The sequence below is a fragment of the Spodoptera frugiperda genome, chromosome 6 (genome assembly GCF_023101765.2).
Source record: "Spodoptera frugiperda isolate SF20-4 chromosome 6, AGI-APGP_CSIRO_Sfru_2.0, whole genome shotgun sequence".
NCBI lineage: Eukaryota > Metazoa > Arthropoda > Insecta > Lepidoptera > Noctuidae > Spodoptera > Spodoptera frugiperda.
In genome coordinates this window covers 6,899,417-6,919,033 of record NC_064217.1, presented here as the reverse complement: position 1 = coordinate 6,919,033, position 19,617 = coordinate 6,899,417, and the positions used below count along the sequence as shown (strand labels likewise).

The 19,617-nt window shown below is 36.1% G+C and overlaps 1 protein-coding gene across 1 annotated transcript in view; it reads right to left on the bottom strand.

Annotated features, from left to right (window-relative positions):
- Positions 1-3,255: 3,255 nt before the first annotated feature.
- Positions 3,256-19,617, bottom strand: part of LOC118281875 (serine/threonine-protein kinase SIK2) — a 37,964-nt gene continuing 21,602 nt past the window's right edge. Inside the window, exons 5-9 of the mRNA XM_035602644.2 lie at positions 18,727-18,897; positions 17,926-18,049; positions 7,273-7,499; positions 6,844-7,040; positions 3,256-6,656 (exon numbers count right to left, since the gene is read on the bottom strand). Of these exons, the coding sequence (XP_035458537.2) occupies positions 4,118-6,656; positions 6,844-7,040; positions 7,273-7,499; positions 17,926-18,049; positions 18,727-18,897 (3,258 nt within the window). The 3' untranslated portion in view covers positions 3,256-4,117. The remainder of the gene's footprint in view (positions 6,657-6,843; positions 7,041-7,272; positions 7,500-17,925; positions 18,050-18,726; positions 18,898-19,617) is intronic.

Genomic DNA, 19,617 nt, shown 5'->3' with positions numbered 1-19,617 from the left:
ATATAGATACCTAGGATAGGGGGACAAGGACATCATTTAGGGTGAAATAAAACACACTTCTATTATTTAGGTAGGAATTGTATTATGTGTATGACTGCTCTATACATTGATTAACAATCAGCCATATACTTTATCACAACCCAAAAGGTACAATCAACGAAAAAACTGTATACTCGTATATAGGTAATGTCACTACAAAAAACTTCCAATGAAGCTGTTAAGCCGTAACATGTCGTAATTGATAATACTCATACAATACTTAAACATATTGCTGTCACCTGCATCTTCTACTTCCTCCTTTATATAAAATTGTCTACTTATCTAACGACCTAAGATTAATTATTAATTGCGAATAACATGAAGTCTGCTCGATAATGTCAGAATATGATACAAGTGGCAATATTCTAATTGTGTAAAAGCCTCCAAACACCTATTCTACAATCGTCTACATTAGTAATGACTTATTGAAATCTAGTTTCATTGTAATAATAAGATATTTCTTACGTATGTAAGTTATTGTTACGGTTCGGTAAAGCTTCACAATGACCAGTGTGGTACTGATCATGAATGGGATTTTGATGGCGATTCGTTTGTTTTATCTACTTAGTAGATAATAAATGGACAATTATAATAGCAATAATATAATGCGTCGTTACAATGCAGATGTTATGAGACTCAGATTATGTTATGATGGATATAAAAGCCACAACTTGCCATCCTATCATGACTTTCGTAATTACTTGCACCTATTCATATATCTAATCAATGTATTGTATTATTTCAGATCAGTATGTTTGGCTATATATGTAAAACAGCCAATAAGTCCTGATTTAACTACGCTAATTATTAATAATCGTGCCGTGACGTTTGCTAAAAAACTGTGATATGTCCTACCTTTAATCGTCACAAACACGCTTCGCTAGTAAAAAACTGTTACTCAAAGTGATCTTACGAATTTAATTGCCTGTTTAAAACTAAAAAAATCTTCGACTTTCGGATGGTATTCTGTGACAATACATCGTTCTGAATTGACACTGAATTCAGTCTTGTATTCGAAGTTAATTAGAGGTAGTTTATTTACAAGGAATATTGGTGTTAAACGCAAGATCGTCGGTTGGAAAAGGAAATCAGATTGAAATTAATCACGACAAAATACAATTGAATATTACGAACATAGGTACTATAAGTAAGTAAGTAGAGTCTAATATTTTTAATTACTGGCTCGTTTGGATATTTTCATTTAGCTACATATCTCTCAATTCATGTCTCTCAGATTTCAAATCGAACCTTTATTTGGGTGCCATCTATGTATGTATTAAGTAGAAATAGTAATTAAGTAATTAGTAATAAGGATAGGAAACTACAAGTTATACATTAGGCTTTAGTATTATCAGTTCTTCTACAATTGAAATTAAGTAACGTGTTACCTGTTTAATCTTCTACGACGTACACAACTATTCTTAACGCTAAGATTTAGAAGACATGCAAGTTGGAAAGCTACCAGTAAACTTCGGACACGGTCCTAGGTCCATAGGAAAGGACAGGACACAAGCTACATGGGTGGACTCAATTCTACTTAATAGTTAGTGTAGTAAATTTAAACCTGGCGACAGATCTCTTCTATGTGCAAATATAGTACCTTCACAAGCCGTTAATACAAATTAGTAGCCGTTTTATGAAATGTTAGAAGGACGACCAACGTAGAAAATACGTTTAAATTCGAATGCATATAAATACATCTAAGAGATATAAAAGTAAATTCTTTTGAAAAATAGATTGCACAGGTTGGTACCTACATGCTTTTTAAATTTTATTGTCCAAGCAATCGTAACGAATCCAAGAAGAGTTTAGTATAAATTCATAAGATATTTTCAAAGTTGCTTAGAAAATTAAAACGCATCCATGTAACAACTTAACCTATGGATATTGTCGCGTTATTTATCACTAAATTAATTTAGTATCCACTGGGATCTCCACGAATATATTGACTAACATAGTGCATAGTTAATACTAACAAACTTTATAGGTGTTTACAAGTATTTTAACGACCTATAAAAATCGCGCTTTTAATTTATAAACTAAATAATCGTAGTGTTGTCAAGCGTATCGGATAATGGCCGTATTGTGTCGTTGTTGAGGGATTTGACCTGGTGGACTGTGGATAAAATAGTTTATAGGTTCCATGGTTACGCCCCGAATGATTTGATTGAATATAAAATCCTTTTCAAATAAGAGAAGCAGACCATGAACCACTTTAGTACCAATCAAATAGGCATACATATCTTCCGTACATTTTTCAACAAAAACACATGAGTCACAATTTATTTACTAAAAACCCTTTTTCGACACAATCCAACCATTTATTTAGTAAATATTAACAACGTTCAACGATCCTTAATATTAGAATAATTATATGGACTCCATTTGTTCCGTGAGCTCCAAAATAGGGCTCTCGCTGAGAGGTAGCATACCAGCTGTAGGTGGTAGGCTGTGACCTTGCCAATTGGACTGGAACAAAAATGTATTAATTGAGCTGGAACATTAAGCCCAGTATCATAATTCACGGCGCTCATTCGGTGGGTACCTAAGGAATATGTTTAATTCTGCAGACCTCATTTAGCCTACTGAGAGATCAATAGTATGGTTACTAGGCTGGTTTAAATTTAAAGTCTTTCATTTTCGATATTCGAGCTATCATTAGTAGTACGAAATCTGGACTTGTATTTCAGCTCACGGTAAAGAGCTCGTCCCCTATAGGCGGTAGCAAAATTTTAGATAGGTACAACCATAGTCCTAGTGACAATTTTAACCAGTCTACAGCAAATTATCATGCATTGCATTAAAATTAAATGGGCTGTTTTCTTGTTTTAAGGAGTGTCGATAACTGCATTATCTTGTACCTTACTCTTTATTGGTACAATATTTATAATCTTAAATCGTTAATGCGATTTACCTGTTACTAATCCTTTAATGAATTAATTTATTATAGGGCGCCCTCACGTCACTTTTCTGATAATATTTTCAAAGTACCCTCAGCAGATGGCACCAGTATAACAACTGAGGTTTATTCATTTTGAAACATAAAATTAGGATTGTCTCATTTTGAACCATTAGCTTTTTGGTATGACACATATAATATTTTCTATTCAAGCATGAAAAATAAATAATAATGCATCTAATTCAAACGTGCATAGCAACTGTGTCAACTACAAAAAAGCTATTTGCCAAAAATAATAAGGTGTAAAAATAAAACTATTATTATAAATTTACAATAACTTGTATTTAAATAAAACTTGCCTCTAAGTAAAGCTATCACATCTTACATAAATTATTATATATTTAGCAAATAATAACAAAAACTATACAGACTTTCACAAAGAAAAAGTACAGACTCATAATGTTTAACTTATAATATCTATATAATAAATAGATACTTATATCTAATAAAATTAATGTACCATGGAGAAATTAACGAACAAATAATTATGTAGGAACATTCTCATGTGATGTAGAACAAATGGGCAAAATGCAAGACATTCAACTCCAACGAATTAATACAATACTTGGCAAGTCATAATATTTAAATGGAATAGCTAGGTTTAGTACAAACTTATACATTACTATTTAGTGATGATATTTGCTTTATTTATCAACAAACAACAGGAATGAATACTTTGTAACAAGGTCTTGTATATTTTTATTTAAATGTATTTGGTATAATTATCAAATATTGAGTGCATTCACTATATCGATACAATGCATATTATGCTAAGAATACATGACTATTTATTGGGGTTTATATTTAATATAAAAGTAGGTACTTAACGGCAGTTTGGATTATAATATTGCAGTGAACCATTGATCTACTGGTGTAATATATAATTTAAAGCACTAGTTATTGTCATGCACTCTAAATATACACAATATATCTGTGATATTACAATTGTCTACGCACTTACATACTCACAGTACGATGCTTTACGAATATAAACCTTAATGAGACCATTCTTTCATCTAGCAACAACAGACGTGGAGACCGAAAGCGATCAGACACCACGGCCAATGAAACGTAATCACACTACAAACTCTACGTGACTACTGTTTACGTGGAGTGCTACTAATTGATCTGTTGGAATACCTGGAAGCAGGGCTGCGGCTGGAACAGGGCCGTGTTCCAGTGGCCCGGCCACAGCGGCGCGTCGTGTGTCGCGTGCGACGCGTGCGCCGTCGCCTCGGGCTCGGAGTCCCGCGTGTCGCGAGTGTCGCGGGTGTCGCGCGTCTCGCGTCGCCCCGCCAGCTCCGAGATCTGACACGCACTCTGTAAGCTCGACGGCAAGTTTGACCAGTTCTCATTACCCAACCGCTCCTTATTCAGTATGCTTATCTCCATAGAGCCCTGATATGCGAATTTCGCCTCATCTTGGCCTTCTTCCGGCTTATGCTTCGGTGTTCTGTTTGGACCTTCCACTATTGCTTGAAAAGCTAGCAAATCACGGTTCTCGGTTTCGGTGAGTGGCAAGGGAGGTAAAATTTGTTGTTGCTGAGCTATTTTGTAACTTTGTTGCCGCAACATTTGTCGCCTACTGAGGCCCACCTGCAGGGTGTGAATGCCCATTTCGTGGGTAGGGACATTTGGTGGAGTCATCTGTTTCTGTAGTAGTTGTCGCTTTTGTTGAAACAGTCTGTGTTGCATGAGCTGTTGCTGCAACGGAGGTTTAACTTGAGAAGCAGCATGTTGTAGCTCAGTCTGGTCTTGAAGTTGTGCCACTAGTTTAGGACTCGCAGGCATCGGCGGGGACGTGCTTGAATAGTTGAACGTTTCGGGAAGACTGATACGTTTTGGAGTGGGATTTTTCGTATCCAAATAATGTGGACTAAAACTGGCCGCGAACTGGTTATGTTGAATTTGTCTCTGTGTCATTTCTTCTGCAGGTATTGTCGACTGATACTGAGTTTTTAATTTCTGCGCCTCTTTTTGCACTAGGTGTAGTTCCAAAACCCCCTTCGCTTTGCAGTTCTCATTTAAGCGTTGGCTGTTAAAAGCCAGACTGTTCTTTTGTGATTCATTGGATTGTGCAGCTTGTTGTGCCACAAGGCCATCACTCGCACGACGCCCTTCCCGAAAATCAACCGGACTCCGCGTGATTGCCCGAGGACAATTCTTGTTATTGACAGACTGATAATTCAATGGATTGTGTCTCGCGATGAATCCCACGCCCGGAGTTTTATTGTTGTAAGACGATATGTAAACGCATGGATGCATTGGGCTTGTATTCACGAGTGAATTGTTATCGTATGCTAATTTTTCTTCATTGGAGGTGCAGCTCGGAAGACTACTAGCTAACTCACTAGAACAGTCGGACAGTTGGTAATCTAGGCTTTCGAATGTAGAAAAATTGCTTTGTGATGAATCGCAACTTAGATTTTGACTAAGACTTTTGTTATTAAAAAAAGTGACAACACCACTGCTGGAACTTGAACTAGCGTAAGAACTTAGTCTGTTTTGAACTCCGCCTGATGCATTCGCGACATCCTCCATATCGGTTTCGCAACCTTCGTCGGTCGACGAAGAATACTGTTGTTGAAATTTTGTCGCCTCTGTTGTATTGCTACTGCCTTGAAGATTTTGGGAATACGTTTGACCCGTCGTATATCTGTTGAGGGAAAATTTGCTATCTGGTCTATACAGCCCACTCGGAAATAAATCACCGGTGGCTGTAGAAGTAATAGAAAAATTTGCATCTGCAGTACTAGACATCGGTGGCAAGACAGAGTTTTGTAAATACGCATACGCTGGGAGATGGTGATTCATGTAATCCTTGAATGGTGGCGTACTAGTTTGGAGACGATTGAGATCTTGTTGTTGTGCTTGTGATACAAGTCTTGTGGATTCAAGTGGCTTTGGTTGCTCTAATACACTACTTAGTTTAGATTCTCCAAGCTGTGTTGGGATAGGACTTGTGCTCAAGTTGACTGTTCCCTTCAAAGGTAAAGGTGACTGTTGTAAAGTATTCATAAGTTTAGCTGCTTCAGAACACATTGTAAATGTTGTTGAGTTAGGTAATTTCATAGTATCAACACTGAAATTAGTCGCCGAAGCAGAATTTTGTAAAAAATTCGCTATAGCGTTATGATCAGTCGTTGAGGAACTTCTTCCACCGTCAATAGCACACTTGGAATCGAAACTTGAAGAAGTAAGCAGTCTAGTACCATCAATGGTATTTTTACTAGATTCAGACCCCACAGTCGTCGACTGCTGCAGTAGCCGTCGGCAGTCTTCACTGGATTGTTTCAGAATATTTTGTTGTTGCTCATAAGTTGAAGTGAGGAGCCTATGTGTTGGTAAAGAGGGCTCATTTATTTTAGCACCTAGCCTTTGGTTTGATTGAGATACATCAATATTTCTCATGGAAAGTAGTCTAGTGGATTCTGACTCATGGCTTCTGGAAATAGCATCAAGGTTGCCGACTAAAAAGCTCCGATGCGTATCCGAGGGGTCGGAATTTCGCTGGAGCAGTCGCTGTTCGGTCATGTTGACGGCTGCTAGGGACAACAATCGCTGTGTCTCGGCAGACGACGAGTCCACCGGTGCACTGGATATTGTCGGAGTGGCTCTGTTGTACTCCCTTGACTGAGAATCGCCAGCGTGAAGTAACCTGAAATAATATATTGCTTATATTATTACATTGTACTTGTAGTTTTGGACATTAACGGCGTAATTAGCTGACACATTTGAACAGCTTGAATTAGTTATAACAGTTGGCGCTATAGACTGTTACCATCATTTTGTGAAATAAACCTTGAAAAATTACTTTCTTTGATAAACATAGAATGAACGTCTACCTTGTGTGATGTTCCCGTCTAGCCTCATGAGCTTCTTTGGCTAATGCTTGATCGGCCACAGAGGACGGTCGTCGTGAGGGTCTGGTCCGGGCTTCTACGTTAGACATACTGGCTCCACTAGCCGCCCTCGCACGCAACCTTTCTAATAGAAGAAGGTATATCGCCGCATGATGGTCATAGCTGTTAGATCTGAGGCTCTGTAAATAAGAGATTAAGATTTTTAGCGCATGTTAACAGGTTTGACGCAGTGACTGAGCAAATGTGTGCCATGCAACGGGTAGCGTGTTTGATCCCCGCACGAAGGAACTCTTTGACTTTGTTTGATCCACAAATTGTTGCTTCTGGTCTAAATGTCAAAACAAAAAACTTCATAATTTCAATGCTGTAGTTCAGTACTTTATAACTTCGAAATATAGGTACTCAACGTACCTCTTTAGTTTTAATTGGGTCGATTCCTAAACTCTGCATGAGCCTCAGCACTTGTTCGTTTGGCTCATTGTGCGACGGTGCGTGCGCAGGACTCCGTGCAGGGTCAGCTGATATCGTTGGCACTGCGTAGGGCTCCGCTGCCATCCACCGATGCTTCTTGATTTGTTCTATTGTGTACCTCTTCATCGGCTCCAACACAAGCATTTTGCGAATCAGAGACTCGCAATCTGGAAAAAGAGATTAAGCTATTTTTATACTCAATTCACTTTATTCACCCTAAATACATTATGACCTTATAAACAATTTCTCCTATATAATATAATAAGTAATGAAATAAATCGTAGCATATTCAACTGCCGCACTCAGAGACATGTAATGGTTACTTTCCTTAGTAACAATTTTGTATCGAAAACAATGACTAAGGACTGGGTTAAGTACACACATTAAAGGACTCTGAGTACAACAGTAAGTGATTTTCTAAATGAAGATGCGTATTGACGTCTGCTAGATAATTTCATATTCATAACCTTTGACGTGGTACAAGTCTGGTCATTGTTTTATGTTACGTAGATACAGCCATTAGTGCAATGTGTTTCTCATAAAACAATTGACGTGCGACAGACTAGAAGATATATTATGTTGATGGATATATGAGTTAATGACGTAGCAGTAATCGGTCCAGTCCGCGTTAAGAGGTAACAAAACGTTTAGAATGTTTGGCTCTTTGTCAATTACGTACTGCAGAGTTCAAGTTTTTATCAGCAACGGTCATTAACCTGAATAACAGCAATCAGAACACGGTAAGACAGGCGACACGTGATTTATACTAAATAACTCTGATTAACACGTCTTGTAAGGATTTTGTATGTAAACAGCGTCAGCTTAAGGTTATTTGTTTTTCTGTGTGCCATTATTAATATTTAATACCTTTATAAATTACTTATCGATTTACGTTTTTATGTTTATAGTCAGGTTCCTACAAATATTTACAAGATAACTTACAAGTAATTTAGTGTATATTATTTTATCATCATGCACGTGGTTAGTACTTATTTAATGCCAATGACGTCTGTCCCAAAGATTTCTTTATACTTTATCTACGATAGAATAAATAGCAGCACTTAAAGATCTCATTAAGTGCTATACAATAACGTCTAATCAAAGCTCTATAGTTAATCCTCTCCTCTGACGTCATAAACAGAGTAGTAGGTAGCTTGGCAAGGTGCTCGCAAAACTCCCAAAGGTCACAGGCCGGGTGACTTGGTAACGTTGATGACGTCATAGCTCTGTAGCCGAGCAAATACGGTCGTTGCGCCAAATGACGGTCACATCCGTTGCAAAATGTACGAAGCGTACGAACCCCTAACACCTATGTAGCCTGCTCTTTAGGTACCGAAATAGGTAATTCTCAACGTAGTTGGAGACGAGAGATAACATTATTATGCTCCACTATATTATGTATACGCTAACCATTTCATATTTTTTTCGACATATGACATTGCGTCCTAAAATAACATAGGATAAAGTTGGGGTGTATAAAAATAAACTTTGAAATGTCCCCTACAGGTTAAAAGGGAATAAACTCGTGACCAGGTGACCTTGTTACGCGTATTTCATTGAAAGGCTCTTAATCTATGTATCTAACTATCGCTAATTCAGTTACAAAGGCTAGTTTTGCGTCACATCGAGTAATGACATCAACGCTGCGATCAAAGTACATAAGCCGGATCACTGCGATCCGATGACTTAGCACTCGCCATACAATAATAATTACATTATATCGTAGATAAAGCTCTACCTGACCATGTTTTTGTGACTTTTACGTCATGCTCAAGTAAGGATTACAATTGGGAATCAAGTCGTTAAACTGTTTAGTCCAAAATCCAACGGCTTTGGTTTTCCTCATAGTTTTTGCTCGGTTTTTACCTATACAATATTGACAATTAAGTTCATTATGAATATTATGTCATACTTCTCTTAGAATTTAAGAATCCGTTCTTACCTAAGTAATAATAAAATATGCTTAGGTACAACCTAAGCATATTTTTTGTATCACTAATTCGGGGATGTACCTATAACTGTAGGTATATGAAAAGGCAATTAAGTCAAATCTTCTTAGCTGAACGAGTGTGGATTGGAGATAGGCGTCTTATTAGCTAGTAGCCCTTAGTAAAGGCAACGTACACATGCGTACCTAAATAAAATTTTAAAACACTACAAACACGCATACACTACCTTGCGTAATACAAGTAAATAGTTACAGTAGTTCCCCTACACATGTAAATAAACATACCCAATATTATAATAATAAACACCTCCAGCTAATAATAAACAAGATTCATCAACAACAATGTCCCTATAGGAAGCAACTTCGATAGTCAATTATTATTAAACAGATTTATTACAAATTATCCTGTATTTAATTTTAATTAATTACTTAATATAGGCAAAGGAGGCATGATACGTACTTCCCAATAAATCTTACATATAATATTATGTTCAAATTATTTTAGTAACCTAACCGCATAATCCTGTTAAATCCTTTTAGGTATAAATAACATTTTCAGCTTGTATCAATTCCACAATTGTCCACCTAAGGACATTTTCTCGTATAAATAATAAAACGTTAAGTTTAAAATTATTGTGATACTCTCACTGTAAATAGATAGTGTGACGTGTTTTACCGTTATACCGGTAACAATCGAGTATTTAAGTACTCGTACCTTCTATTGGAGATTTGAGATAAAATACCCATTTAGAAATTGTCGTCCTTTCAAAAACATTTAGGTCATGCGTCATTCCATCAAAAATACGAATAATTACTTTCATGTGCCGAAAGAGAATGACGCTCGTTGAGAAATAAATAAATCCAATACCGAAAATAATCTTGTGTAAATATTTCATTCGCAGTACCTACTCACTCTTTACTTGGCATTAACAAAACATAGTTTCCATTCGAGTGACGATTACGATTATAAATATTCGTTTAACCGCACTTGCGGGCTGAAAATAGCCAACGTGCGTCCAAAATCGCGCTAACAAAACACACCACGCTAAGAGTAATTCAGAAGATACTATTTTATTTACCTTCCTTCACTGCTTTCTAAAATAAAGCCGATGAGTGGTCGACTTTTTGCCAGGCGAATCTATTAATAATCGCTCGGACGCAAATATCGCGTGCTTGGCTTGACCATTGACGCAATCGGGTGAAAAATGTGCGGGTGTTATTTAATGAAACTGTGGAAAGTCGGTGGGCGCCGGCACTGGCAGCGGGCATGCTGGTGCTCCATGAACTTGTGCGACTTTACGACCTGCCGCCGTCACTCGCGTCATCGCGCGTCCGCGCCGCCGCCGCCCGCCACTCGCTGCCATTGGCCCGCCTCTAATGCCGCCAATTATTTTACAAGCCATAAAGCACATGTAAACATACCCATAAGTCAGTTGACGTACATCCAACAATGTTGCTCACTACAATAACATTACAAAATCACGCCGAGCTCCGGCACTCAGACATCTCTGCGCCAAAATATTGCATTTAACGCAAACATTATCAGCTCTTGTCCGTTTTCTTGTATATTTTACATACATAAGTACTGTGGGTTTTATAGTTTTTACCCGTTTTTTTTACTGATGAGATCATGCGTAAATGTTTGTGGTTATTTTTTAATCTTTCTATTACGGTAGTAGAGCCGCACTGCGGTTTGCCAGTCTTTTAAAAAGGAAAAGACGTACAATATTAGGTAAGCCTATTCCAACAGTTAGGTAAGCAACAGACCCGTCTGTTTACGATGAAATGGAATAACCAAGACTTATTTAACAAAGACATCTTGCTAATAAAAATACATGTGTTTTATCGCTGTAAATATTATGATAATTAACTTATCATGTTTATTTAACTTCATAATCCCATTATTAGAGATTGCACAATTCAAAAAAGATTACCTACGAGATTATACGCAGTCAAAGTAAAGTTGTACCTAATCATTATAATTTAAACTGTCTCCGGAACATGTGGTTTTGCGTTTCCAAATTATTTGTGATACATTTTGTGCCAGATGGTTTCTTGCATAACGAAGTGCCTTGGTTTAATGCACATACAAAATTTCTTGGAAATACTTAGGTATTGTTTTAAAATTGTGGTGTTATATCTCATATTTGCATGAAACGCTAATATTTCGACGGTCCTCTGCGCTGACGTCAGAGGCGAGCTGAACAAGCGATCGCCTCTGAAAGAAAATACATTTTTCATAATGTGCTCTGATATAACGACGACGAGCGGCGGCTTTATTTGCCACTGTCACACTGAGCTTTAAATATTTTATTCTATGCTGGTGTGCGATCACCTAGTTAAATCTCTAAACGGTTTGCTACCGAACATATTTGGAATAAACTAGATCAAGAGATCGAAATCAGTTCATCAATCGAAATCAATCAGAAAAATTCGAAAGCCAGAACCTTCGTAGATTAATTAAAAGAAATAAAAGTTGATTTATCAATGTGACCTTATGATATTATTATCACGATGAGTAATAAATAATGATGAATGGTATAGATCCTTCAAAACTTAATAAACATGTTTTAATAACAATTAAGTATCCGAGTGCGTAATTAAAAACCGAAAAGACAAATTAAAAACACGAATTGGTACTAAAGTTATAATTAAAATGGCAATAAATGCATTTAATTATGTATGATGTGCTATGATTGGAGGTTTCATAATCTCTATCCGCAATCTTAATGTGCACTTACAATACAACAATGCACATTGGGTTAGTATGAAACATTAGAAACACGCAAGCGCACACAGACCTAAAGCAATTAATTTCGCAACAGAAAGGAAATCGTCAACGTATATGAGCATGTAGGGAAAAAGTAAATTATACGCACCTCAAATATACTTTGTTTTAGGCGTTAATACCGACACGCAACGCCTTGTGTACCTATTTGTATTATAAAAAAGTGAGACGTTACTGCTTAAGCTAGTTGCGTGACAAACGCTAACCGAATGCGCTTTTCATATCCGGAATGTGCCTATATTAAATGTCTTTTATTACTTTATCGTAATACAGAATTTCAGTAACGCGTTTAAGTGGCCTAACTGATGTACATTATTAACAGTATGACTATAACTAACTTCTAATATTGGGTCGATTCAACTACATACTACACACCTTCCAGTCCGAAATTCTATATCCACTACTACTTACGTAATATTAATGTGTAAACACCAAAGAAAATTAAAATATTAAATTTTACAAAAAGCAAGGTCGTACGAGTAGGTACATGTGTTTAAAACTAGCAAAGAAAATCCTTTAACCTCTACGACACTAGGTGTTCACATGTAACCATGTGTTATTGAAGCAAATAACACAAAATTAAACAAACCCAACATTTTGAAAGTCAAGAGCACTTAAACATCTACATATTTTATTGATGAAAAACCTTTCAATAAAAATTAATCAATGGCTGACCATCGACGTCAACTAAACAAGTCTTTATCAAATACACAAGAGTAGGTGTCTCTACGTCGCGATACAACGATATTTTTATATGTTTGACTGCTTTTTTTTTAAGTTTTATATGAATCACAACTTTCCATAAACGCGACTTCTAAAAACAGTCAAAATCAAGGTAGCAATAAGGAAAATAAGCGTGAAACGAAAATGGCAAGCATCTCTTTCCACGCTTGTCTCCGTATTTTATTTTACGACTCAGTATCTACTTACTCAAAAAAGATCCAAGTAGCTCTACCTACCTTCAAATGGAATCTACAACTTGAATTTATTATGCTACTAATGGAAATTCACAGTCGTCCAGATCTTAACAAGTTTCGAATTGAGTTAATGAAACTTGTTTCGATTACTAGTTTCCTACTTAATTCAGGAAGGGTTTTCTCAATTTATCTTAACTCGTAAACTTCCGAAGACAAGAACAAATATTCAACGACACGAACTTCCTATTAGGAATTTGAATAATACATAAAATAACCTCATTCGTTATCCAAATACGTTACGTTTTTATTTTTATAAAAGTTTTAAAATGCTAGATAAGGTCTTTATAGAATACGGGCAAATTTTTACGTAAAAGTAACGCTAAAAACTGACGATTAAAGCTAGAGATTAACATCCCTCAGGCGACCTCAATCTTTGTGCCGTGGAAAAGGAAATAATCCGTTCGTTAGTGCCACAGAGAGGAGGCGAATGGGCAGCATTTTTAAAATTTGTTGAAATGGGCACGTTCGTCCCCGCCGGCGAAGTTACAAGCACTGCTCATGATGAGGGCGCAGACAAGGTGCTCCGTGGGCGCGGGGCATGAAACGCCTGTAACAAGGGCTACAGCCGACTGACTACGATGGTCTAGAGGACGTTTTCAACCGCACTCGTCCTCTGAAAACACTCGACGAACTGAACTGATTAAAAATTTACGGGTTACTAACATTTTTCATATGACCTACTGATAATATGTAGTACATATTAGGTACATCGACATATATTTTTTAGTATGTATTACAAATAAACAACGGCGGACATTTTCGCTTAATGCGCTGCTCTGTTTCCTAATGTTTCTCTACATAATTGGTAGCCGTGTCACGTAACATCCTCTACCACCTATTACCTGAACAAGAACGAATCTCTGGAGGTCGGTCTGGGTAAATTCCCTAAATAAAATAACAGTAAGTAGTTACCTATTGTGAAACGTGGGCAAATATTTATTTTTATGATATTAGGGAAGTTTGAAAAGTTTATTGCGATTGGCTATTAGTCATGCTGGTAGTTATTTGTAATCTCCTGAATATTTGAGACATTTATTTAACTGCGTCGAACGAATAAACTGTTTAAGCAAGGAGGATAGAGTTAGCGCTCCTAACGTAATAAAAGATGGGAGAGAGTTAACCGTATTTGATACAAGATTAAGTTATGGCAGGCCAGTCGACAAAGAAGTGGTATTTATAATAATTTGTTTAAATCGTCTCTAGATAATAAAGTTAAATCGTAAAACCGACGAGCATAACACATTAACGTGTATATCAATAACGATCACCTTGGAACGATTTCTTCTAATTCTTCGTTAAATCCGATTCATAATAAAAAAAGGTAATTTAAAAAAACCCGACTGCGTTTCTTTATAATATTAAAATGAAAAAACCCTACAAGATTAAGTCATCGTAAAATTGAAGCAGTCGGGACCCATTTTAGAAAGCTAGCCGCATTTGCGCTCACTAAGTCTTCATTATTAGAATGGGTCCCGACTGCTTCAATTTTACGATGACTTTCTTGTGGTATTTATAATTACCTTTTTTTATTTAATTTTTTTTTAGTTTTATTATTTTTTTATTTTGATATATCTAGTGTCACTCTCACAATAAATACGAATCAAACGACCCCTATCAAGCGGAAATCCATCAAGTCGTTCAGGCTAGAGAGTGAGAAATATTCGAATTTGGCGCCAAAAATCCGCCATTTTGTTTTTTTATTATTTTGATATATTCAGTGTCATTCTCACAGTAAATACGAATCTAACGACACCTCTCAAGTCAAAATCCATCAAGCCGTTTAGGCTAGAGAGTGAGAAATATTCGAATTTGGCGCCAAAACTCCGCCATTTTGTTTTTTTTATCAATAACGATCACCTTGGAACGATTTTTTCTAATTCTTCGTTAAATCCGATTCATAAAAGCAAGATTCAAACAGAAAGGATTTACCTCATACTTTTTTTAATAACTTCCCATTTATTCCTTGTTTATACAAAGTCATTAACATTTCTTGCGTCAAACCTTCAGCGAGAAATGTATCGACGTACCAGAGCTAACGTCAGCAGCCACTATTTCTGGATCATGCTCGTCATCGGCATCAAGGTGCTCATTGAATTAACTAAAAAGGACATGCATATTGTGAAAGACATTGCCCTTTTTAAGTACGTTATTGGGGTGACTTTGATTCGTCATCTAGACATCTGAGGTTATAAAGTAACATTTATTTGATAGCTCTTAGGTGAGCTCTTAGGCCTTCGATGTCCCGCGTATGTCAACTATGAAAATAATTCCAATAAAATTAAAAATATTCTACGTCGCTTTGCTTTGCGTTGCTATAATCTAATCTCGCGTACCTACATACGTCAAAGTTGTTTTATCTTCTTTTGTTCAGATTGTCTTTAGCAACAGTTAATTCTGCTGTGTACATAGGTACCTGAATACGTAACAAATGACCTAGTCTAGCAATGATAAGATATATTTTCACGACAAGGGTATTAATGATCCATTTGATCACGAACATCTTTCGTGAATTTTCTTTGTATTATTTGTCCCGTCTCTTAACTTTATTGGATTTGTAAGATAAGAATAACTGTATCTATGTCGTTTGTTCTATTTTGGTATCTAAATTGATTAATTTCATTGTATTGGCACAAATGAAAACAACTCGGCCATTTTTCTTTTGTATTTATCAATTTCATTAGTAGTTCAAGTTGGAACTTCAAAGACACATTTAAACTTTCCTATCAATGTAATTCATTCGACCGAATTCTTGAACATAATAGAAATCCAATGCTCCCAAGTAATCGAATCTGAATTAATGGCTTTTGGCGCGGTCCCGTTACAGGAAAATATTATTTTCTTTTGTTAATTCTGCTCTTACAAGTTAATCGTGTCGTTTGAGAAAATCTTTTAAATTGAATAAGAACTAAAACCGGGTTTTTGTGTCAATCGTAGTTACTTCGGACGTGAATTGGGTGTAATATTGCTATGAAAATCCGCGTTTATAGATAAAATTGGATTATTCAATATATTTCCACAAGAATACGTTTGTTGGGCAGTCATAATTTATTGGTCCGTGTTCGCGGTCGGTCCACGGGATGCATGATTGAACATGCTGATGACGCAAGTGGTCGGCCGCTTATCGATTTCATTATTTTTTATCTTCAGCGTTCACAATAGTTTCCAGGCTAGTGTAATGCTTCATTAAATCCGACTAATTACAGATAATCCTTTTCAATTTACAAACATTTGACGTAAACACAGTTACTATCAACAGCTACGTGCCTTTTGTTTTTATGATAGACAGCTGTTTATTTAACAACCTATACTTGTTACTTTTTTATTTGTATTAGCCATGTTTCCTTATATATTCATTATATAAAGTTGAATTAGGTTTGGATTCTTCACTATGGCTGTAGTGCTTAGAAAATTGATATTAAGTAACTAATTTATTTTGCAAGTTTAGTTCAGTAGGTACGTAAGTACCAATATCCAAGAAAAAAACATTAATTCGTGTTGCTAACCGTTACAAAGTTTTGAATTTATAAGATTAGAAGCCTATAGTCCTCTTTACCCTTTCGTCGTGATTGAAATAAGCGGTTTTTCCTCAAACACCATGAATGTTATATTTTTGGGAGAAAACTTTGACGGAAATTTTGGGATGAAATTATTTTTAACTTCATTACACGATTCTTCATCACGTTTCTGAAATATCTATTTATGAAGTAAGTAGGTAGGTTTCCCTTCCCTTCACGAGGGTTCACGGTTCATAGAATTAGCTACGTATACAGACTATTCGAGGTATTTTTACATCATTATTTATAGATCCTTTGATTTCATTTCATTTTCTCTCGTTTATTAGAAAAAAGAGCTAATTGGATACCTATATATTTCTTTTTAAATTGATATACTATACAGTTTTAATTAGAGCAATAGAACTTTAGTCTGTAGTTTAACAGAAATAATTCTGTATTCGAATTACATAAATGTCTTTTTAAAGTATTTAACTATAAATACTAAAACGAGGTTCAAAAATAAATCAAATTGTATAAGAAACATCGTTCCCTTGTAGGTTATACAACTCGGCCCTTTAATTGAACAGAAATAAAATGTTCCAATTTTTTATCGAGGGCCCGCGTAACATCATTCAAAGCTATTAAGACACTCGACGTGATGGCTACAAAGAACCTTCTTAATTAGAAAGAAAATTGGTGAAGTTAGTTGAAACGTGTCAGTCAGTCTGAGCCCTACTTAATCTCTCGGTAACACTTGGAAACTTGCTCATACAGAAACGGTTTTCTTTTCAAACTCGACGCTACGAAAGTGGCATTGTTACGTGCATGTAACATACCTTTTTGAGCAAATGAGTTTTCGCCCTTTAAAAGTAAAGCGAAATTGTTGGTCCGCGGATGTATTCAAAATAGTACAAGTACGTGTGTAGGAAGTTAAATATAGACAAGAGATCGTAGAAAGGTTTAGTAGTTAGTTCTTAATCATAGATAGCGTAAAGGTCGTTACTGACGCTAAGCACATACGTCATCCATTTGTTGAGAGTCAAGGGTAATTTAGTTCACAGTTTTGGTACGATCGACGGACAATGCTTTGACGTATCTCCAGCCTTGAACGATCTTGAATGAAGAAAGCAATGTCGATCACGCTCACGATCATTTTACAATTACGGACTATCGTTACATTTCAAGGCACATTTTTCCTTGCCATTGTGTCTTATAGCAATTTGATTGTAACGAATCAAGATGAATTGTTTAAAAATTATGTACTTTAACCAGGTGGCAAATATAGCACCTACCATACCTGACCTGAGTATCATTATCACATCAACGTCATATACCAAAACTTCGATAAGTTTGCAATTGAGACTTAATGAGTTTCTTGTCGCTTACCTTCGCTCATAAAATATGGTATCCTAAATCTGCCGGAGAGCACTCTGTCCCTTAATGACTGAAGTGTGGAGCCGTCGAAAGGCAGTGCCCCACATACGAGCACGTATAACACCACGCCGAGACTCTGTTGAAAGTACATCATCATTAGTCCGGATACTTACACTGTACCTAGAGTACCTATTCTAAATACCTGAATATAAAAAAATCACCTAGAGGCTAGAAGGCTTCTTCATATACTTAAACAGAAAGGTGATATAATGTACTAAAGATATGAAAGTTAGTTGCAGGTGAAACTTTAATATATTGAAATATGTAAAAATTAGAACTCATTCGGAGTATTTACAGTTACACTATATAAATTAAACTTCAATGACGCGTGACTAAATTATTATTAGTATTGAAAACGAAATCTTTGGTTATAATTCATAAAATTCTAAGATGTCATTTATCTTGATGCCGTATACTATTTCCTAAAATATTAACGTAGTGCTATGACGTTATTCTTTATGAAACATAGTTAAATTAAGCTTCGTGTACGTCGTTAGTGACGAAATAAGAATCGAAATTAGCTACTACATAACTGTACCTACAGCGGTGTACAAATAATATCCTCGTTATTTGACATTCATAGATTAAATTAAACAATCTAACGGTTATAATGAGGAAAAAATGCGCATGTGTATAGCATAGTACTGAACATCCAAAATATTGAATAGAATAATAATGATTAAAACTAAGTCAGTACCAGCCGACCCTAATTTAGTTTACCAACAATTTAGGAGAAGAGTAGGTTAGACTCACCCATATATCAATTTCTGGGCCCGTATATCTCTTGCCCTCGAAGACTTCAGGAGCAGCGTAGGGAGGTGACCCACACCACGTCGCGAGGAGCTCGCCTGTCGCGTAGTAATTGCTGAATCCAAAATCCGCGATCTTGATATTCATGTTAGCATCCAGTAGTAAGTTTTCCGCCTGGATGGAAGAAGTTTTATTTAGTACCTAGTTACCTACGAGACGTGAATTCTTAAAAGTTTCTATGACCTGTCATCCTAAATGTTCTAGGAATTAGTTCCACAAATAGCCTCATTTGTGAAAGAGGAAATTAAACTTTGGACTTGGTTATCGTGTCGACATTTTTCCCGTGCGCTATGAATTATGTGAGAGTCGCGAGCTTTTACAAGTGGCTACAGTCCGCTTGGCCGAAAACTCATTATTTCAGAATGAATCCTCTACAGTCTGCACTCGGCATAATCAACAGGAATGTTCAAATAAGTACCCAGGTTTGTAGCTCACGTAAACAAAAGCAACATTTCGGGATATTTTTCAGGTAAAATTTACATAATTTCATATTCCCTTTAAACGGAATTTGTTCCGCTATATATTTTGGATTCCATTAAAGTTGAGTAACACCAAAACTTCTGTCTTGTAAAAGAGTTCCAAAATTAATTTTATACAACCGCAACAAAGAGGGGTTACAACTTTTTCATAGTTTTAGATTTATGTAAGTAAGATGGATAAAAATTCTGACATTCAAGTGTACTATTTGACTTAATTTACATTTTAGAACCATTGAACTGGCTTTTCCACTACGATCGAGTGGAGCAAACTTTTGCTAATATTAAACGGTCATCATGCTTCTAAAGTACTAATTGTGAATAGGTACAGAGGGGAAACTAGTCTGATGTTATTTTG